This window comes from Podarcis cretensis, assembly GCF_951804945.1.
Source record: "Podarcis cretensis genome assembly, chromosome: 13".
Lineage (NCBI taxonomy): Eukaryota > Metazoa > Chordata > Lepidosauria > Squamata > Lacertidae > Podarcis > Podarcis cretensis.
In genome coordinates, this window is record NC_137182.1 from 30,639,302 (window position 1) to 30,663,078 (window position 23,777).

Below are 23,777 nucleotides of genomic sequence, written 5' to 3' on the forward strand. Positions count from 1 at the left end.
GACCTGATCTGACTTTATTGACATCAGACTTCAATTTGAAGAGGAGTAAAGTGCCCTCAAACACCTAACTTTGCTTTATTTTTCAGCCCCCCTCCCAAGTGCTGCTGCAGGTACAATGTTTACTGTCATTGTTCACTATCAACATGCATTTGGGTACTGTTTATTAACATTTTTTTTTCTTATTTAAATTAGATGCAACCTGCTATGGGGGAAAAACGAGTTTTTCTGAATGAGGGAAAAGATCTTGATGATAATGCTTTGAACTATAAACATGGATGGTAGGAACCAGTCGTCTGTTTCTCAATTCATTTTTGAGCCGTTAACTGATGTACATTCTATAAAGATCATCCTATTCCTGCTGGTGCTGACTTTGTACCTTATGATCTTGATGGGAAACACTTTCATCATCGTTGCTACTTTAACCAACTCTGCTCTTCATTCCCCCATGTATTTCTTCCTTCGGAATTTATCTTTCTTGGAGATTGGTTACACCTCGACAATAATCCCCAAATGGCTCTCAAATCTTCTGTCGGAAGACATGAGCATCTCATTCATTGGCTGTGCCACACAAATGTATTTCTTTGGTTCCCTTGGAATAGCAGAATGTTGCTTGTTGGCCGCCATGGCGTATGATCGCTACGTGGCAATATGTCACCCTTTGCATTACACAGTCATTATGAACAAGACCATTTGTCTGAAGATTTCTGTGGCCTGCTGGCTCATTGGAGTGCTGGTGGTTTTGGTACCAGTAACATTCATATTCACTCTACCTTTCTGTGGGCCCAACAGGATCAACCACTTCTTCTGTGACCTTCCACCACTTCTGAGTCTTGCCTGTTCAGACACTTTTAAGAATGAGATCATAATGTTCACTGTCACTGTAGTCTTCATAATGCTACCCTTTATACTTATTCTCATCTCCTACACCCATATCCTCCTTACTATCATGAAGATATCCTCTGCCACCAGCAGAAGCAAAGCCTTCTCCACTTGTTCTTCTCACATCACAGTAGTAACTCTGTTCTATGGAGCTGGAGCTTTAACATATTTAAGACCTAAATCTGATCATTCATTGGAAACTGGCAGAGTGCTCTCATGTTTTTACACTGTTGTGTGCCCTATGATGAACCCTTTAATCTATAGCCTCAGGAACAAAGAAGTGAAAGATTATCTGAAGAGGCTGATGGTCAGGAAAAATATTTTTTCTAGATTGTAAGGTTAATTCTACCTTTTCTTTACTATTCTAAGTATTGCGGGTCCTTAGTATCTGTATGTATACAGAATTAAACACATTGTAAAAAGGAAAGGAAAGGAGGAAAGAAACAAACAAAACAACACTGAAAGCAATGATAGAATCCAGGTGGAGAAAGTTTTTAAAATATAAAATATAAACATTGATTTCAGCCAGAGAGTTACACAGGTGATTGTTTTTTTTGTTTTGTTTTGTTACATCATTTAAATAAATGAGACATAAACATGATTTGGTTTACCTGGAGTGTGCTCTAAATGAAATATACAACTCTCTTGCTACAACAGCTTCACTGGTCTGTTTCTGAGGACGGTATGGTAACTTCAGTTGGTGCAGAATTCAGTGACCAGGTTGCTCACTGGAGCAACATGGTTTAAGCATAGTACACCAATCCTGCCCTAACTGCAGTGGCTGTCATTTAGTTTCGGGGTCCAATTCAAAGTGCTGGTTTAGACCCATAAAGCCTTAAATGGCTCAGAACTGCAAGACCTCACAGACCATCTCTCATGTAAACCAACCCAGTCATTGTCTGAAGCCCTTCTCCATGTGCCTGCTCCATTTGAGGTCCAGAGAATGGCAACACGAGAATGGACCTTTTCTGCGGTGGCTCCTCATTTGTGAAACATTCTCCTCAGGGAGGTTCAGCTGGCACCTTTATTATGCATCTTTAGGCACTAAGCAAAAATGTTTCTCTTCCATCAGGTCTTGGGCTGATTAACAGTCTATGTCCTTTTAAATGTGTTTGGGAAAGGGGACATTATTTTGCTTTGTTTTTGCTCTTGTTTTTATTATATACTTTGTAGTTTTAGTCTGTATTTTTATGCTGTGAACCACCCTGAGATCTTTGGATGAAGGGCAGTATACAAATTTAATAAATAAAATTAAAAAGTAAACATGTATTTATTTCATAAAGTTTATATGCTGCTTGGTTGTAAAAACAGCGACCCTCAAATGCATGTGTACCTTTGAAGTATCCAGAATAACCTATGCCACCCAATATGGTGTTTTTGTTTTGCTGCTCTCTCTCTGTTCACACCTCTGCATTTTTGCATCCAGTTCCCATGTGACAACAAAGTGTGCAAGAATTTGGAACTAAACAAATGAATCTCCAGTGGCAAATTTTGATATCAGCAAATGATAAGGGATGCAAAAACACACCTTGTTTCATTTTTTTCCTGCTAAAAGCTATAGAATAATAATATTCACTTTGCAGTATACTTCTTTTCTTCCCACCTTAATCTCATATCTTCATATGACTTAAGGGCTGAAGATGGGGAGAAAATTGGAATCTGACTTTGCTCATTGCTGTAATATTGACCTTCTACTTAGTATCTATAATGGGAAATGGTCTTATCTTTACTCTAATAGGAGCCTGTCCGACATTACACACCCCTATGTATTTTCTTCTCAGAAACCTGTCCTTCCTAGAGAACTGCTACACTTCAGTCACTGTGCCCAAGATGTTGGCTAACTTTATGTTGGACACCAGAAGCATCTCCTAGCCCGGATGCCTTCTGCAGATGTACTTCTTTGCTCTTTCAGGAACTGCTGAGTCCTTCCTTTTGACAGCCATGGCATATGATTGCTATGTAACAATATGTCACCCCTTGCAATGAGCCAGAGAGTGTGTATAGGACTAGTAGCTGGTTCATGGCTTGGTGGGACCATCGTAGCTTTCATACAGGCCATGTTGATGCTCAAGTTAACTTTCTGTCACTCCAACACAATTGACCACTTCTTCTGTGACATTGTGCCGTTAATCAAGCTGGCCTGTGGGGACACCTCTGTGAATGAGATTGAACTTTTGGTGGTTGCTACTTTTGTGGTGATGATCCTTTTCTTGCTGATCCTTATTTCATATATTCATATAATTTCTGCTATTCTCGCAATGCCTTCTGCCGAGGGCAGGAGCAAAGCATTCTCCACTTGCTCGTTCCACCTGATGGTGGTCTCTCTGTTCTATGGAAGATGTAGTGCAATGTATTTAGGGAACACTTCTTCCTCATCAGAAATGGGAAGTAGGAATGATAAATTAATCACTCTTCTCTATGCAGTGGTGACCCCAATGTTAAAGCCTATTATCTATAGCTGAGAAATAAGGAAGTGAAAGGAGCCCTTAAAACAATAATAGGCAGGCTAAGACATATCTTGCATATCAAGAATGAACATTGATGAGGTGGTTTGTAATTTTGTTCCTTCTAACAGTTAGACATTGTAAATGTAATATTTGTTTTAATGGTTTCTATCATTTCCTTAGACATTGGTTAAGTAACTATGACCCTTCAGATGATGAATAACTGCCACCATCCATGACCATTAGCTATGCTGATTGAGGCTGAGCAGAACAGGTGGATGAATGACTAGACAAAATAAAAAAGTGTGTTCTGTCATGGCTTCCATAAAGAATCATAGGAACTGCAGTTTGGTGAGAAAGCCACAGAGAACTTTTCTACTAGCAATTTCATTTCTTCTCACTGAACTAGAAACCCCCATGGCCCTCTGTCAATCATTAGCACAGTTCTGATGTGTCAGCCCTACAAATCTTGTGGTAAGCAAGTAGTGTTTTTGAGGGGTTTGCAGCGGTGTAACAACCCCCCCCCCCCTTTTACCATTCTCGATCAATTAAGGAGAACAGAAATTGCATTCAGAAACAAACAAAACTCAAACCTATGACTAGCTGGAATAAATTGCTTGCTGTAAATGTCTAGTGGGCTTGCTCTTGGTCATCACTGCCTTGCCTGCCCTTTCCACCTGCACAGTGCCTGGACTTTCTTGGGATGGAGGAATGTCAAAGATTGGACCAATTTCTAAGGGGGGAGTGCAGGAAAAGCAAGAGCCCTCTCTCACACACAAATGGACATACAGGGGCACGCAGCTATAGAAAAGACAAGCACTCAAAAAGGGGGGGAGGGGAAGAAAAAAAAGACAATAATTTATGTTTCAGCTACTCTTACTTAAAAGCAAGGAGCATTCCTGAGAAATATAGAAGCCCACTCAGTGTGGAAGTCAACGCAGTCCATATACATTGCCTTTCCAAATCCTTAATAACTCTCATTTCCCCTCTGCATTCATTTCCTCTAACACTGATCCTCAATTATATCACAGAGCACTTTGCTCACTACTAAGTGCGTTTCAGTTGGCATCACCTGCAGGATACAATATTTTGCTTTGTCCCAAGAACACTCCAGTGATGCATAGTGCATTTGGTATCTCATGTTTAAGTGCACATCTCTTTGACAACTGAAGCACCATACCTAACCATGGAGCTTTGTTAGTGGCTGAAGACAAACAATGAGAGTTCACAAAGGGCAATGGGAGGCCTTTGAACATGAAAATAAACAGTGCCATTGAGGGTCATGCACACTGATTTTGGAGGGAAATAACCCAAAGGATCTTGGGGAAAATCACCCCCAAATAGCAGCAATACACTCAAGGGTTCTCAGAAACAATGTGGAAGTTAAAAATGGCAAGGCTTGTTTTGCAAAAACTGCTTGACCTGCTGCTGTCAAGGGTGGACACTGGTCTTTCAAATTCAGTGGCACCCTGTGTGAAGTTAAAATTTGGTCCCGCCCCTCTTGCACCTCTCGCCTTCTGTTCTGCTCACTTCACTTCAACATAGTTACCAGTCTGTGGTGCCCCCTAGGCTTGGCGCACAGTGCAGTAGAACTGGTCCCACTTCCCTAAATCCGCCACAGCTGCTTTCTTTTTTAAAAAAATATATTTTTAAAAAATTTTAAAGGTTACATGAATAATAATAATAATAAATAACAGCAGAAAAAACACCCAATTAGACCAAAAAAAGAAAGCATAACAATACATAAAAACAAGTCCCATCAAAGAGAAAATAAAATAAAAAAGAGAACAGACAAAAAAGAAAAAAAATGCATACAGTAAAAAAAAAGAAAAGGAACAAATCCAACCTTTACATAACTTTCTTTCTTTAGCTTATTTCCTTGACCTCCTCACACCTCCCCTCTTTGTATTCTAATTCAGTTAGATATTTCAGCAAATCCTTCACCTTTGTTTTTATCCTAATAATTTATCTTTATATACTATAATTTAACATTCTCTTCTTTTACCAATTAATCATTCATTTTTACTTTGCTTAATCTTATTTCTCCTTAAAACTAATAAATTTAAACTTAATCTCTTAAAACATTTCCCCTAGGGTCATAAAAAACTCATTCCACGATTTTTCCATCCCTCATTAAATTTTTTTTTTTGAAATCTCCATATATATACACTTTAAATTCCCAATTTTCTTCCACTGTCTCCCCTCCCCGGTTTCGGCCCCTGCCGTCAGTTCCATCAACCTCCCAACGTCCATCAACCTGGAGATCTTATGTCCGAGGCTCTTAACTCTTCTTCACTTCCCTTTTGCCGGTCTTCTTGATAACCTTTGGTGCTAAAAAACAGATCTCGGGGGAGCTCCAATCCAACGATGCTTATATTCTTTCTTGACAGATCTGCCAGATTTCCACAGTTAAAGCTAGGGCCCATGAAGTATTCCAAAACTTGTTTCACAATTCTTCCAAATCCAAAGGCCCCAAAAGCTCCAATCTCCTCCTGGCTCAAATTCATATTCCAAAATTCATTTGATCCCTGCATAAGGGGATCTCTCCACCTTTTCTTTTCCAAATCAGGCCAGGCACCCATCTTCAAAAACTGGCTTCTCCTAATTACCGTCATATAAGGACTCAAGTTGTAATCCTCCATTTGCCTCTTTAGGGTTAAGGTTCCCCCTTGTTTTGCTTTGTACTCAACTACAGCAACTTTCTCCTTCTCTAATTCATCAGTTTGTTCAGTTAAAAAGAATTCCTGTGCCGGGTTCTTGCTGACTTCTATGCTGATATCCACTTTTGTTCCCAAAATATCAGTATTAGTAGCCATGGCATCTATCTCTTTATGCAGCTTTCCCAACAAATAGAATGTCCTATTCAGTACAGACGCTACTTCTTCCTTTACCGACATTCTTAAGATGTTCAAGGTCAAAACCAGTTTCTCACAGTCTTTATCTTTGGGCCAATTTCCCAGCTGCACTCTTGTAACAATGTCCCAAAACTCCCTCTAGAGGGAAACAGTCTCCATTTGTATCAATCCTTTCCAGCACAGTTCCAAAAGTAAATTAGTAACAGATTCCAGTTACCTTTTCTTCTTTTTTAAGTGCAGAAGCAGACAATAAAAACAATGTTTTTCTTTTAAAGCTAGCTGTCAAATTTGTCCTGTTTACCGTTGATGGACTTTTTGCAAGCCGTTCCCAGGTTCAGAGACGTGACGCTTCGATTTTAATTTTTCACCTTCTCCTGCAAGTTCACTTGGCCAAAATTAATAGTTTCAATCAGCAGAATTTTAGTCCTTTACGTAAGACTTTCCCAAACCTTAGTTAACAACTACTTTGCTTCAGTCTATTTACAGAAAGGGAAGGTGGACTTCCTGTTTGGACCTTCCCCGTTCGGTGCCAAATTAAATTATTTGAAAGCTCAATTTCCTGTTCTACTCACGGGTTGTTGTTTAAAATCCAATTGTCCACAGGAAAAAAGTCAGCACTCTCCGACAGCAGCAATGCGGCTTCGCTCCGTGAAATAAGCGGTCAATTCAAAGTACAGCGCCTCTCACCCCACGTCGCTCCAGATTCCCGATACCGGGTCTCCCCGCGAGTAGGGGGCACTGAAGGTGCAGCTGAATCCCAGGTTCACAGACTTCTTCCATCTGTGATTTCTTAGGGTCACCGCCTTCGCCGTGGCGGTCAGACCCTGTTTTTCACGGAGCCGGTTCCTCCCGATCGGAGGAGCTTCGCCATTGCTGGAGGCGCTAACCCGGAAGTCGCCCCGCCACAGCTGCTTTAGTGGCTGCTGTAAAGTATGCAGAATTGGGGGGGGGGGTTTAGTCTCTGTGGGTCATGAAAACCTCCTGTGGCCAAATATGGGCCATGATATAGCCATACCTGATTTACATACAAATTACTAGCCCACCCGTTTTGTTTCTATACAAGGGCAGCTTGCAATAATTTTAAATCACAATGTGAATAAATATGTATAATAAAAAAGAAAGAGTTGTTTTTGATTACATGAGGGGATGGGATATCACAGTTTGGGATGGACGCATCACTGTGTATACAGTGTCCTTGTATGGAGAGGGGGAAAGATGTCTGGGTACATGTCAGCAGCCATTGCCACCCCCCCCACACACACACCCACATACAAATCCCCAGGAAGTCACTGCAAATTATGACCACTTTCAGGTGGTCACAGAGCTGTTCTTAATGATACAGTGGTTGATTGTGAAAATGAAGACCTGAGAGTGCCATTCCACACAATTCTTTGTAAACAACAACACTTGGGGGATCACTTCCTTTACTATGATTCTATAGTCCAGAGGTTGTAATGCACATTTGGGGTGCTCAAACATTATTTTCTTAAATGTTTCCCAAGACTCCACCAATTTGATGGTGGTGGTGGTGGTAAAATCATTTGATGAGTGGAGTGCAAGCAATAGATCTTCCTTCTCAGTTGATTTGCATGGATCATCTTGTGAAGCAGAGACTATGTCCATGTATGCCCCCCATCTCTCCCTCGTGTGTGTGTGTGCGTGCACACATGTGTGTGAGAGAGTGAGTAGGATTGGCTAGGTTCCCATGGTAGAACCTAGTCTGCAATATTAGACTATGTGAGTTAAGGACTGTTTCTCAGTGCCCATGCCATGCAGACAAAAGCTCCTAGGTTCAAACCACAGCATCTCCAGGTAGGGCTGGGGAAAGACTCCTATCTGAGACCCTGGAGAGCCAGTCTGTGTAGGCTGTAGTGAGCTAAAGGGCCCAATGTTCCAACATGGTGTGATGCAGCTTCATATATTCCTATGTAAGTGAATCATATAACTAGCATTCTAGAAGAAATGTCATTGAGTTTTCAGCTAGGTAGACATTGGTGCATGATGTGGTGATTGCATAGCACAGAAAGAGGTGATGTAACCAACAGAGGTATACTCCCTTCTACTTCTAATTGGCACCTCCCATTTGATCAAGTAAAGGTGAATATAATGAGAACAAAGATAAACTGATTCTCTATTTGCTCTCTTGCCTCTCTTCCACTCCAGAGTAGGAAAGCCCCCACTCTGACTTACTTTCTGCTCCTTTCAATTTGAGCAGAGCTACTTTTGATCCTTCCTGGGTAGTCTGTAATAGGAAATGCTTGTGGTGAGACGGGCCAGTGGAGATTGGAGACTCAAGAGAGACGGAACAAGTAAGCTTTGAACAAAACATCCATGTAGTTTAACAAGTTTAAAGTAATTTCACTAGATAACTTTTGGGGGAGGAAAATAGCTTTTTTCAAAGTATTTGTAAGTGCTTATGCTCCCGGGATATGATACGAAGCCACATGAGTCCACAACCTTGTTGAAGCAAGGCAGGTCTGGCCAGCAACTTTGTGAGCAGCCACCTGAACATTTTGCATGCATTGGCCAGTACACTTGAAGGGAGGAATAAGTTAATTTCTTAAGGAGTAATTGCCGGTCCACATGCTTTCCCTTAGATCTCCAAAAGTAAAAGGGCCAGAGACATGATTTTACAAATCAAAGCTAAACATTCAGGAAGACGGTCTGGAATATTTCTAAAAGGGTCAAAGCTGTTCTTGTAGCTACAACATTTCCTTCACTGCTCCATTTTCAATACTTGATTGGACTTTGCCCCTCCAGACTCTCAGGTTTAAGAACTGGGATGTGGGTCCTGGTGCACCTCTTCTCCCAGACTGCATTCTTGGGTCTTTGCTCATGTATTTCATTTTCACTTAGCTTTGTCATCATTTTAAGCAGAGGCTGGGCAACCATCTCTCAGGGATTCTGCACTTGTATCCTTCATTGTGTATTCTACATTGTACCTCCTGCACTGAGCAGAGGGTTGAAACAAATGACCTCCAAGGTTACTTCCAAGGTCACTCCCAACTCTGTGATAATTCTATAGTTCTGTGATACTTTGATTTTGGCATACATACCAGGCCGGCACCCTTGGCAGTGGCCAGCCTAGCCAACCCCTAGGTATGATCACTAACAGATAAAAGCATAATGTTTCCAACATTCATTAATGGGCTACAGAAAAGCCTCTTACCACCATGGTGATCAAGGTGAGTAACAAAATTCAGACATACAGTAAAACACTTATAAACGGATCAGTTAAATCCCCCAAAACATAAACAGCCAAGCAGATAACTAAAACAGAATCAGCATAAAATTCCAAACTTAACGAAAAGCCAACTCTTCACTTAGCCAGGTAGTAGAAGGTAAAAAATATCTAGGGCTGCGGCAAGGAGGAGTTGAAAAACCAGGGAGTAGCTACAGAAAAGTTCTTCTCATGGCTCCAAAACAATCCAGCACCCACTTACATTAGGATGGGGAGAAGAGCCTCTTCACCAGATTTTAGGGTGTGGGCATGGATTTTCTATATAGGCCTATATCATAAAATAATAAATAAGTCTGCACACTCTAGCAAAGGAATGGGAAAGCTGTACACACACATTCTTGATGCTGTTGGACTCCAGTTCCCATCTCCCTTGACATTTGCTCATAGCGGTTTGTGCTGATAGGGCTTGGAGTACAACAACATCTGAAGAGCCACAAGTTCTGCATCCTTATGCTAGCAGCTTTGAAGAAGACAATTTGTGAGTAGGGGAAGTATATAGAAATTTTGCTTGCACTGGATAATGTGTCTTCTCTGTCATGATTATCTCTTTAGACCAAATATGGCACAAGAAAACCACACTGCATTTTCTGACTTCATTCTCCTTGGATACTCAGATCTCCCAGATCTCCAAGGTTTGCTCTTTCTGGTGTTCCTATTCATCTATACAGAAATTCTGATAGGAAATGGACTAATCATCTGCATTACTGAAACTGACCTTGCCCTTCACACCCCTATGTATTTATTCTTGAAGAACCTGTCTTTTCTGGAGATCTGCTACACCTCAGTCACCCTTCCAAAGATGCTGGTCAATTTCATTGTGGAAAACAAGGGCATTTCATTCTATGGCTGTGCTGCCCAGATCTATTTCTTGCTTTTACTAGGAGGTACTGAGTGCTTGCTTCTCGCTGCCATGGCTTACGACCGATATGTGGCCATCTGTAACCCTTTACATTATAAACTCATCATGAGCAAGCCATTCTGTTTAGGTCTCATTGCTGGAGCATTGGCTGTCAATATGCCAATACACGTAGGACAGACCTATCTAGTGTTCATTCTGCCCTTTTGTGACTCTCGTGAAATCAACAGTTTATTCTGCGATATCCCCCCATTGCTTGAGTTGGCCTGTGCTGATACCAACATTAATAAAACAAGTGTGTTTGTAGCTGCCATGCTTTTGGTAATCATGCCCTTTTTCCTTATCCTTGCCTCTTATGTCAAAATAATCTCTGCTATTCTGAAGATGCCTTCAGCGGAAAGTCGGAAAAAAGTGTTTTCTACTTGTTCCTCACACATCATTGTGGTATCTCTCTTTTATGGCTCAGCAACTATTGTATATTTGAGTCCTAGATCAAAGGAGACAGAAGACATTAATAAGTCGCTTTCCTTGTTGTATACCATTTTAGTTCCTATGTTTAACCCAATCATATATAGCCTGAGAAACAGGGAAGTGAAGGCTTCCCTGGTGAAATTGCTGAGAAAAAAAAAGTGATACAATGTTTTGAATGTACTAAAAATATTTTGTTGTCGCCAAAACAGTTTCAGAAAATAAAATTTTCATCATCTGGGGCGGTATAATAGCATCCTAAATTTTAGCAAGCCATAATGGTATATTTTTTTCAGAATGATAATAAGGAAGATTAGGGTTGCCATATGTCCTCTTTTTTCCAGGCCACATCCTCTTTTTCATGGGTAGAGTCGTCATAGCGATCCATAGTTAAAAGTTGAAGTCGGCAAATGTGTCCTCTTTTTTGCTCCTCAAAATATGGCAATCCTACCTGAAATTTATACTTCTTCTTCCCTCCCTTCCCCCCAAAAGTGACAGCCAACAATTAAACTTGTTGGGCACTTTAGCAACTGTTTTTCACTCCCCTATCCCTTGCAATAAGGGACGCAGGTGGCGCTGTGGGTTAAAGCCTCAGCGCCTAGGGCTTGCCGATCGAAAGGTCGGCGGTTCGAATCCCTGCGGCGGGGCGCGCTCCCGCTGCTCGGTCCCAGCGCCTGCCAACCTAGCAGTTCGAAAGCACCTCCGGGTGCAAGTAGATAAATAGGGACCGCTTACCAGCGAGAAGGTAAACGGCGTTTCCGTGTGCGGCTCTGGCTCTGGCCAGAGCAGCGATGTCACGCTGGCCACGTGACCCGGAAGTGTCTCCGGACAGCGCTGGCCCCTGGCCTCTTAAGTGAGATGGGCGCACAACCCCAGAGTCTGTCAAGACTGGCCCGTACGGGCAGGGGTACCTTTACCTTTACCTTTTTATCCCTTGCAATGCCTCTACCACTTCCCTGCTTCTGGCAATATGATTTGTGACCTTTCCATACCCATTGTTTCTCAGTAAGCTACACAACTCAATGGCTTGTCTTTCCACCAAGGGTTCCTAAGGCAGCAAAGAACAATAACAAATAAAATTGTTGCTGATTAAAATATAAAGAGGAATTGCAATAAAACAGAGTTTGACGTGGACAGAAAGGGCCCTTTCAGTTTTATCATTCATCTCCTGTGATGGTTCACCAAATACCTCCTTCGTGGAGACCTTTGGGGGAGATTGATGGATGGATTTACTCAGTGCTTTTTTTCTATACAGTGGTACCTCGGGTTAAGTACTTAATTCGTTCCAGAGGTCTGTTCTTAACCTGAAACTGTTCTTAAACTGAAGCACCACTTTAGCTAATGGGGCCTCCTGCTGCCGCTGCGCCGCCAGAGCACGATTTCTGTTCTTATCCTGAAGCAAAGTTCTTAACCTGAAGCACTATTTCTGGGTTAGCGGAGTCTGTAACCTGAAGCGTATGTAACCTGAAGCGTATGTAACCCGAGGTACCACTGTATATTAAAAAAATGTTTAGGGGTACGCTCATTTTGACTCAAGGAAATAAACATTTTATAGAAATAGACTGTGGGGGGGGGGGGAGAAGGAAGTTCCACTGAAGCAATCTCTGGGGTGGCCTTTTGCCTCCTGGAATAATTCTCGCTGGACAGTTGATGGTACATGGTCCTGTGTGTTGTTGAGGGAGGGCAGTTTAGCTGGAAGAAGCTCTGAGGTGGTCATTGTCTGCCTCTCTCTTTCTCCTGGAATTATTCCCATGGGAAGTTGATGGGAGGATGTTTGAATAGGTGAAGCACATTTCTTTTAAGGCTATTTAATTTGCTTTGAAAATTGACATGATTACAAACTAATGTGTACCCTTACTTCTGGGTAACCTATATCAAGGCTTCTAGATTTCTCACATCAGAGTTAGATTTTTCAGGAAAAGTTGCCTAAAGAAACCGCTTCATATTGCCAAAATTTAATTAGACGTTTTCTAATGAAAGTCCATTACAGTTGAGACAATTTCCCTAGATAACACCCACAATTGCATTTCTACATATGTGTATGTATACAAATATATAATTGCATATCATTTTTAAGTGTCTTTCTCAAACTTATCCCTTTGGATTAACATAACTGTCAATTGTATTTAAAATATCTAAATGGTTGGTTTGTAACATGTACATTCAGAATGAGTTGCTTTTCTCTTTGAGCAAAATGATGCATTCTTATGGACCCTCAAGGAAATAAAATGTTGAAATGAAACTCTTTACTCACAACACAGGTAAGATGATACTTTTGTTCTGCTTAACTGTATACTTGCACCAGGATTTCAGAAGTGTTTTCAATCACTCTGAGTCTTTTTCTTTTCTTTTCCATTTCACATACCTTATAGACAAGTGGATTCCTCCTGTTGTGTTCTTCAAGTTTCCAAACCTATGCACATTTCTCTGGGCATAGAGCTCACAGAACTAAATATCTATCTATCTATCTATCTATCTATCTATCTATCATCTATCATCTATCTAATCTATCATCTATCTATCTATCATCTATGTATCAATCATCTATATCTATCTATCATCTATCTATCTATCTATCTATCTATCTATCTATCTATCTATCATTTATCTGTTCAAAACATTTATATGCTGCCCTTAAGTGAAAAGACTCTCTTAAGGCATCTTCCATAGAACGCCAATATGGCACACAATCAGAAACAAATTAATAAAATTGTCTTCCTGCAAATATTAAAAGAAAAAAACATCCAGTTCAGAATTAAACCAGAACTATAATTAAGACCGAACATAGCCAAAAGCATGATATTCCCTTTTTAAAAGTAGTTAAAACAATTTGTGTTTTGTAGCACCTGTAACAATGCCAGTTCAGCAGATTGAAGCAGTTGATTCAAAAACTAGTTGTCATGATGGTTTATTTATTTTGATTTTATTATAAAAATTATTTCTAAAATACATAGATTGGGGTAGAAAGAACAGCAGAATAATACAAACAGGGATAAGAAACACCCCGCCACTGTTCCCTCATTCTAAATGAATCACTTAGTGTAATTATACTTCACTTGTCTATTTTACCGATCTGGATATGGGTAGAAAAATGAGTCTTTTATATAGCAATGCAAGCAAGGAAACATCATGGTTCATTCCATTGTTGAAGGAAAGCTTGTGATATATTCAGCTGTTGTTCACACATTGAGATACAAGCCCTAACTGAATGCCAGACCACATGAAAGTCCAGTAGCTTAGATTTTCCTTTGACTAGTTTCAGTATAAAAATCAATTTCTTTGCTATTGTTTTATCTATTTGACCAAGCATCAACTGTTTACACTTTCTCTAATTTCGAATTTTTAGCTACCTCCATCTAGGCTGCCACTTCAGTTATTTAGATATTTCTAAACCATACTTCCTTAGGAAATATATGTAACAATGCCATACCAATGTGGTGGACAGCATAAGCAGTGGAAGTGAATATTTCCCCTCCTCTTCTGTTAGAAGCTGATCTTCCTGTGATTGCATTCCCCCATCTTCCAATTCAGACCAGCCTCTGACACAGGCCCAGTTTGGAACCAACTCCTGCAGCAACTCTTGTCAGGGCTGCAGATGCAGCCGTGGCTCCATTAATCCCTGCCATCATGTAAAGCCCAACCAAGAAGCATCTGAAGTTTGGATTGTGACCTAAGGCTGGTCTTGTAACATTTATTGTTGCATGTTGCCCCTTTTATTTTTAAGGGTGCAGGAAATACTTGCATGCACAAGAGAAGAAGAAATTGTAAAGTAGTGTAGGAGTGACAGTGGGAACAACAGAAAAATGAATAAATCTGTACAGCATCTACAGACCTCCAGACACTGTTTTGGATGGCAAGTGACAGAATAGCAATGAATAATCTAAGGCATATATTCTATTCTTAGGTCAAATGCCAATTAAAATAAATATTTAAAATATTTAATTATATAAAGAGGAATGCAATATTAATAATGTTCATTTTGTAAATTCATAATTGAGCAATTTATCTTAGCTTTGTCTATGTGAAATTTTGCTCTGTTCTGGAGAATGGAACTTTTTTCTGTGTTAGAATATGGATTCCCAAGACATAAAATGGGATTGTGTGGAAGCCAATGGACAGAATGTGCACATAGAAAGATTGAATCTGCACAACCCATGAAGCTTACAAGACCTCAGCATAAAAAAATCCTCAGTTTTGTGATCAAATAATCAGATAAAGCATGATATGTCAGAATTTTTAGTACAGGATTATTTATTCGGATGCTTTAGATCTAAACTTTCTACTTAACAACACAGTCCTCAGATGAACTAATAACATTCAAGACACAGTAAAACAATCAACAGTAAAGCAGTTAAATACATACAACCATACCAACAGCCACAAAAGCATGGCAGGTAACTAAAACACAATCAGCCGAATGTCCTAAACTTAATGGAAAGCCACCAGGAACAAAATTATTTTCATGTGGCATGGGGATGAGAGCTAAAAATAGGGAAGTTGGAATGAACAACTGGGGCTTACAGAAAGAAGCATTTTTAGCACTGCGGGTTAACCTAGCATGCACCTATGTCAGGATGCAGAGAATGGCCACTTCAGCAAATACTTGAGTGTGGGCATGAATTTTGTTTCTGGTCTTACATGACACAATGATTGATAAATCATATTAATCAAAAATGATTAATATGGACTTTGTAGTAGCTGAGGTTTTGATAAAGGGAACTGTAAAACAATTTTGTTTGGGTTGACTGATTCTTTTTTCTGTCATTATCGTCTCTTCAGACTAAAGGGATCCAAATATGGCACGAGATAATCACACTGCATTTTCTGACTTCATTCTCCTTGGATACTCAAATCTCCCAGATCTCCAAGGTTTGCTCTTTTCTGTGTTCCTGATCACATATTCAGGCATTCTAATTGGAAATGGACTAATCATTTATGTTACAATATCCGACCCTGCCCTTGAAACTCCTATGTATTTCTTTTTGAGGAATCTGTCTTTCTTGGAGATCTGCTACACCTCAGTCACTGTGCCAAATATGGCGGCCAATTTAGTGGCAGAAAAGAGCAACATTTCTTTCATTGGCTGTGCTGCTCAGATCTACTTCCTACTTATACTAGGAGGCACTGAGTGCTTCCTATTGACTGCCATGGCTTATGACCGATATGTAGCCATATGTAACCCCTTGTATTATAAGCTCATCATGAACAAGCAATTCTGTTTGGTACTCATCACTGGATCATTGGTTGTCAACATGTCCATACATGCAGGGCAAATATATCTAGTGTTCACCTTGCCCTTTTGTGACTCTCATGAAATTAATAACTTATTCTGTGATGTACCCCCACTGCTTGATCTGGCCTGCGCTGACACCAATGTTAACCAGTTAATTGTGTTTGCAGCTGCCGTAGTTTTCTTGATCATCCCTTTTTCCCTTATCTTTGCTTCTTATGTGAAAATAATTTCTGCTATTCTGAAGATGCCTTCAGCAGACGGTCGGAAGAAAGTGTTCTCCACTTGCTCCTCACACCTTATTGTCGTATCTCTCTTTTATGGCTCAGCAACTATTGTATATTTGAGTCCTAGGTCAAAGGAGACAGAAGACATTAATAAGTTGCTATCCTTGTTCTATACCATTTTAGTTCCTATGTGTAACCCAATCATATATAGCCTGAGAAACAGGGAAGTGAAAGTGTCCCTGAGAAAATTGCTGGGTAGAAAAATGTGATACTACAAAATAGTAGCATTGCCTTCTTACACCAAATACATTTCAATGGCAAGGAGAGATTACAGATATTGAAGGAGAAGATTCCAAAAACAAGTGGGGGCTCCAACATATGGGGGGGGGGGCTATGACAGATTACCCCTGAAGAAATGTCACTCTTGACAGAGAAAGTGGTTCCCACCTCTAAGGTGAATCAAATTATAATGTATTAAGTTCAATGTGCTTAAATTTTCAGTGTCACTGTAAAACAGCAATGTTCTGTGTTTTCCATGCAGCCATTCTTCAGCTGTAACCCTTTGCAATTTTACCATACAAAGCATATCTGCTTGGAAGTAGAACTCATTATAGTCAACAGACTTTAGAGTCCTGTGCATAGTTATGTTGGTAGAGCATGAGACTCTTAATCTCAGGATTGTGGCAGGTTCAAGTCCCACACCGGGCAAAAGATTGCAAGGGGTTGAACTGGATGACTCTCATGGTCCTTTCCAACTCTGTAGTTCTTGGAGTCTATGACTTATTCCCATATATTTTTTTAAAAATAGGATTTCAGTCAAAATAAATAAATGTTTTGTCTTTTCATTAAAAAATACATGAAGCTCCCTTGGCTGAAACCTGCAAGCACTCCCTTCAGTATTGAAACCCACAGCAACTGGCACACATTAAGCAAACCAACCTAAGGGTTGACTGAAAGATGAACACACATGCACACTTTACATTCAGATACAAAATCTGAGGAATTCTGGATCTTCAATATCTTCCGAAAGAACAATGACAGCACAACAATATTTGGGATGCGTGCCCTAACGTAATGATTCTCAAACCTAAAGCAAGATGTGCACCTGTACACATCACTCGATAACACACCATTATGCAACAAACCATGGCTCGCAGTAAAATAACTTCTTTAGAAAGTATTGTGTTTGAGGTCCTGCAAAAATTCCAAAAATTCTGATCATCAAAGTAGGGTTGAGGAAAAAGGGTATCTTGAAGTTATTCCTACTATTTGTGAGTAGCAAAGGGGGTGGGGAGCATTTCACCAAATACGATTAGCGGGCTTGACATTCTACAATGATTTGTGTGGGATGAAACAAAACATTAGCAGCAAACTCTTCTGAAAATGTTAACTTTCTTAGGTTGCAATCCAAGTATGAGGGAAAGGGTGGAGCCTGTCTACCTTATCCAATATCCTTCTGGACTCTTGCTGCAAAGATGAAAATGAAAGCACCTTTCCTGATATTTAGTGGAGGATTTTAAAGGAAGTCTCCTTCTCATTGGAGACAATGGGATGAAAATAAAAGGGAGCAAACTGTGCCAGTTATTGAATGGACATCATTGTGTGACCAGGCGGTGACAGCCCCAGCCCCCAGGGATAATAAGGAAGGAACAAAGACTCTGAAAACTTTATATGGAATTGAAGTTAGGCCACAACTTTATTAAATTTCCAAATGTAGGAAGACCTTGGCTTAGGCCTTGGGCATGTATCCCTCCCAGCCCCCCAGCTGGGGAGAACTGGGGCACATCAGGGTAAATGGGATATGGGGGTATTCTGCGAGATGTAAGTGTAGCAGGCAGCCCAGCCCATATCCCCACATGCAAGGTAGTTCACTGATGACCTTTTAGTGTATGGCCAGTGACACCCATTATATAACCCCTTTAAGAGGGGGACACTGGAATCACTGATGCAGGGGGGTGAGTCACCACTTCACCCCCCCCCCCCCATATAGGGAAGAAAAGACTATAGGATGCCACCCAAGGCCATAACTGCCAAAGTTGTGACAAACTGCTACGGGGAAGACAAAACCTGCCAATGCAGGAAAATTTATTCCTGTCCTTCAACAGCAACCAGCCATAGACCGTAGCAGCGCCTGCTAGACAGGAAGAAAAAGTTAACCTGCAAACAGGAAACATTAAACAAAGGTATGGTAGAGAGGGTGAATCTCCAGAGCCGACTGTCTGGCTTTTGTTGGCTCCACCCCCTATTTATAAATGGGGTTGGCCCCACTTCTCAGCAAGAAACTTGATTACTGAGGCTGGGCATAAGCCTCTGAATAATAACACTGAGAAGCAAGCCAGCCCCCTTTTACCACTAAGCTCCCTGGGAATTGTAGTCCCGTGCGCGATCCCGCAAAGGGCACCGACATTATGAAGTGTGAGTGCTCATTATAATTGTTTTGGAGGTTTTGTGCAAAAAAAATGCCCATAAAAGATTAGAGTTTTTGCAATAATGGAAGTGATCGAGAATTGTGTGAGATAGCAGACGTTTTGATGCAACATCAGCTACGCTCTCTGCAAACAAATCAGAATCACTGCTCATTAAATAGCCAGTGTTGACTAAAGTTAAACCATTGGAGAGTTACAGTGCATACTGTGACTGTAGAGATCATTGACCAATATGAGGGAGACATGTTTTATTGCAGATGGAACAAATTAAGGCTTCTGGTTTTGCTGCTGCAAGTGCACCATGCCACTTTTTCTTTCTGTGCCCCTCCCAGCCTTCATTCCTCCTTTGGTCATTTCTGTGGATCCATAACCTGACTGTTTCCAGGCACTGTGACCATCTGCAAGGGATTCCCACATGGCAGGATTAATGCTGCCAGCATTCATGTCATTTTTGCAGACATCTTTGTAATGCACAATTGGTCTTCCAACAGGTCTAGTATCTGAAGCAAGCTCCCTGTAGAGCATGTCCTTGGGGATCATGCCATCTTCCATTCTGTGGACATGACCAATAGTGCAAATGTCACTGAGACAGAAGTGCAAACATGCTGGGAATGCTGGGTGGGGAGAGCATATCTTTGTTTAAGACTCTCCTGCCATGTGATGTCCAAAATCTTCCTGACACCATGTATATTGAGGTGCCACTGCTGGTTGAAGTTGCCTATGATTCACTTCCATAAAGCAGTGTGCTCAACATGCAGGCCTTTGTATTTCACCTTTGTATTTCACCTTTGTATTGGATGTTAGCATCATATTCTCCCATACCCTTTCGGAGAGGCGAGCTATTGCTGTATTGCCAATACACTTGCCAATACACAACATCAATAGAAAAGTTGGTGGTTATTCCGGAGGCCAAGTAGACAAAATCGCCTACCGTCTGCCTGGAGTACTGGTGACGATGTCCTGACCTAGGGTGTTGTTCTTTGTCAGGCTGATAGAGAGGACAAACTCCTGCAGGTTTGGGCAAAATGGTCAATGAGTCTCTGTAGAGCTTCTTTAGAGTTTGCCGGTCTTGGCGCAGAGACATGCCAGGTTGAACAGACCCCATCACTCCTTAAATGGGATGGAATGGAAATACAGACTGTCTTCAGTGAAGCTGAAAGCATATGAGAACAACAAGGAGAAGAATATACCAAAGAGAGTTGGGACAAGAACACAGCCCTGTTTCACCACTCTTTATAGGGAAAGCATCACACTGGATGTGCCAGACATATTTTTGTGGAAGGACATGATCATCTTGTGGACGTCCAGCTCTTCCAATGCTGACTTCGTGCCTTCATAAATTTTCAAATGTTGCTGCTGTCAGCAGCAAGTTGAACGAGTTGACACAACTTCAGCCAATAGTTATTGACACACCCACTGGGCATCACTCCTTGCCTTTCTCAAGGCAGCATTTCCAAAAGGAAACACAGACCCTGTGTTACAAGTCATCCTCAATCTCTACAACAATGTGAGATTACAGGGAGTTCCCTGGAATATCACACTGCTGTAGAGATTATGGGTGTTATATAACAATATGCTAAGTAAGTAAGTAAGTTGCATGAAAACAGTCCCTGGTTCAATCCCTCACTTCTGCAGTCAGAAGGATCATGGAGCAGATGATAGAAAGGGTTTCTCCCTGAAAACTCACAAACCCACTGCTAGTCAGATAAGACCAGGGGTAACCAACCCCCTAGGTATTTTGCTTCATCAACCTCAGCTCATGATGCTACTGGTCCAGGATGATGGGAATTTTAGTCAAACATCCTTAAGAGTATTCCACAGTAGCTACTCCTGTATTAAACTACACTAGACAAGATGGGCAAATCACCTGACTTAGTACAAGGCAGCTCCATATATTCATACACAGAATCAAGTTTTCTGTCAGTGACAGAGTTGAGGAGAAAAAATACAGAATTATTTTTACTTTGAAGTTAATTTAAAGCCAGTCAATGTTTTAGGTGTGTAAGACAGACCATAGTAAAAAATATCTCTCTCTCCTGAGACCTTTGGGTAAAGGATAGGTAATAAGTTCAAGAAAAACACAATCATTATAAAATCCAGTATCCATTGCTCTTAGCCAACACAAATAGTAGAGCTTTGTTCCTTGAAGTTTCTCATTACCGTATTTTATTAGGAAGGCTTTGCTTTCTTTGGGTGTACCCTTGTGCTCACAGTCACAATCTAGGGTGCTGCCACCCATGCTTAAGCTCACTGAATACAAAGTAGCTGTGTGTACCACCCCTTTCCCTAGGGTCTGGTATGGTTTCAGGCTGGATGAGGATTACGTGTTGAGATTCCTGCACTGCGGGAGGGGTCAGACTAGATGCCCACCAGGTTCCCTTCCAAAACTACAATTCTATGCATTTATGATTTTCATTGCATGATATACCAATGTAGTATATACAACAAAGCTTACAACTTTAAGAAGACCCCAAATTTAGGGTGATTAATAAGTACAAAGAAGTCACTAAAAATAAAAATTAGAACAATATTTTCCTCTTTGTCATTCTCTTCATTGCCTTTTTCACCTCTGTGTTCCTCAAGGTATAAATGATGGGGTTTAGCATTGGTGTTATAACAGTGTAAAAAAGGGAGAGGAATTTATCTCGTTCTAAAGAATAACTGGATTTGGGCTGCAAGTACATAAAGCTGGCTGTGCCATAGAAAAGTGTCACCATGATGAGGTGTGAAGAACAGGTGGAGAAAAACTTCTGCCTACCTGTAGCTGAAGGCACCCTTCATATGGTGCCAAGGATGCAGGCATAGGATATGAGTATGAAGACGAAAGGTATCAGAGTGATGATCAAACTGCTCACTAGCATCACTGCTTCATTCAGAGATGTATCAGCACAGGCTAGCTTCAAAACTGGTGGGAAGTCACAGAAGAAATGGTTGATCTCGTTAGAGCCACAGTATGGCAAGCTGAATGCCCAGCTTGTATTCACCAGCAGAAGAAGAATGCCACAGAGCCATGAAGCCAAAGTTAGGCGGACACAAACACCTTTGGACATCAAAACCATATAGTGCAAGGGGAGGTATATTGTAAGGTACCGGTCGTAAGACATCACAGCCAAGAGGAAGCACTCTACTGTTCCTAGGAATAAAAGAAAATACATCTGGAGAGCACAGCCGCTGAACGAGATGGACTTGTCTCTTGAAACAAGGTCATGCAGCATCTTGGGGAGGGTGACAGTGGTGTAGCAAATCTCCAGGAGTGATAGCACTCTCAGAAAAAAATACATCGGGGAATGAAGGCTTGTGTCTGCACAAGTTATGGCAATGATGAAAGAGTTTCCGGTTACAGTGACCACGTAGACAGCAGAAAGTAGAAGAAGCATGGGAATCTGCACCTCCAAATGGCTGGGAAATCCAAGGAACGTGAAATAGCTGGTGGAAGTTGCATTCATTCTTATGGTATCACCAGAGTGCCCTCATCTGAAGAGAAAACAACAACAACAACAACAACAACAACATTTCTTGACATTTCTGTCCCTGTAAGGAGGGGTTCTGCATTATGTAAAACAATAGTAAGAAAATGAAGGAATTGGAGATTAATTACATCAGTGACATTTTACTGGGGCTTAAGTCTGTAGGCCTATTCAGCCACCTTTGTCCAAGTCCATTTGTACTCAGTCAGTTCTGCACACAAATAATTGCATGCACACAGTACACACACAAATGTACTAAAAAAGAAAACTCAAGTGAGCAACTGTTTTTTAATCTTTAACTGTTGTGATTTGGCCCTATGACCTTGGAGTGAGGGGTGGGTACTAAGTCAAAATGAAACAACAATCACAAGTTTGTTTTTAAATGCACACTTTAAAAAATATCATAAGGGTACTGGATGCTTCTCTGTCTCCCGTTCTCTCTGACGCACACACAAACACATTTTAGTTAAGTAGATTGATCTTCGACAACTCTCCCATTTCCTACCTTGTGCAAATGTTTTTCAGGTCAGCCTATGCCTTCACTCTATAACTAACCCTTTCCCCCTCATCTTCTTTCTTACACATCTTGCTTTAAAATACCAGGACCAAATCACACTTCTTTGGATGTGCTCCTCAGTCATTTCTTTTTCCCAGAATCTCCAGCAAGGGCCAGGAATGATCCCTGTCTGTAACACTGCCTGAAGCCACTGCTCTTTTTCTTTCTTTGGCAATCATTCATAGCTGAGTAAATTTGTCTTCCATAAACATGGTTTTAACGATAAGTCCGTAAGTGACTGTGGAGGCCAGTTCTGGACCCACACATCCTTCAACAGTGGGGACATTGGTTTCCAGGTGGGAGTTGATCACAGTGTGGATTTGCCAAGTGCCTTCCTCCCCCAGGGTCTCTGGAGGGACTGGAAAGAAAGGAATGATACAGAGACATATAGCTTATAACTCTCAAACATCAAACAATAACAGTATTCTATCTTAGGCTGCTACTCTCAGTACCAAAACCTCTTTTTGGAAGCTTTGTCTTACTGGCCACAAAGGGGGAAATTGTCTTTTCACTCACCTTAGTTCCTCAGCAGTCTTCTTAAAATGGTTGCCAGTGCTAATAACTCCACAACAAAAATGAAATTTAGAAGCCCCGCTTCAAGGAATTTCAGGGCTTGCTCTGAGTAAAATAATCCCCCTTTCTCACTATAGGCTCACAGCCCCTAATGGTGGTTGTTCCATGCTTCAACTCTGCTGAGTATGTGCAAGAATATTATTCCACTGGAATTCTTAAAAGAACATACACCAATGCATTACAGTTTTACCTTGCAGAACACGGTTCATAAGATGGGTCTGATCCATCTTTAATAAACCCAACTTTCACTTTTTTGAGGATAACTTTATCTTTCTAAGCTGTCCTTAGAGTACTCAGATAACACCAGCTAAAAACATAACACTGCTTTTGTTCTGCTCCACCGTAAAGATTCAACCTAAATCTCCTACAGTTGCACCAGAGGAATTCTAAGTGTAATTCTCCTAGGATTTACAGTATAAACAACCAGTTAATTGTGGCGGCTTTTTGCAATTTAGCTCCACATTGAATTGTGGATATGAATGCATGTATTTTAACATCACATTCACACCATAAATTTAAAGCACTCTTAGGTCCCATCAGCACTATACATGTAAA

General features: G+C 40.9%; 1 protein-coding gene and 1 pseudogene across 2 annotated transcripts; one reads left to right on the forward strand and one right to left on the reverse strand.

Annotated features, from left to right (window-relative positions):
- Positions 1-271: 271 nt before the first annotated feature.
- Positions 272-16,469, forward strand: LOC307200556 (uncharacterized protein; the record flags this gene model as incomplete). Its single annotated transcript, XM_079949092.1, has 2 exons — positions 272-1,212; positions 15,530-16,469. The coding sequence occupies 2 exons, from the start codon at positions 272-274 to the stop codon at positions 16,467-16,469; spliced, it is 1,881 nt and encodes a 626-aa protein (XP_079805218.1).
- A 4,676-nt stretch (positions 16,470-21,145) lies between these two features.
- LOC307200557 (olfactory receptor 10A7-like) lies at positions 21,146-22,072 on the reverse strand (annotated as a pseudogene). The gene has a single exon. The product of its transcript is annotated as an olfactory receptor 10A7-like (transcript).
- Positions 22,073-23,777: the final 1,705 nt, after the last annotated feature.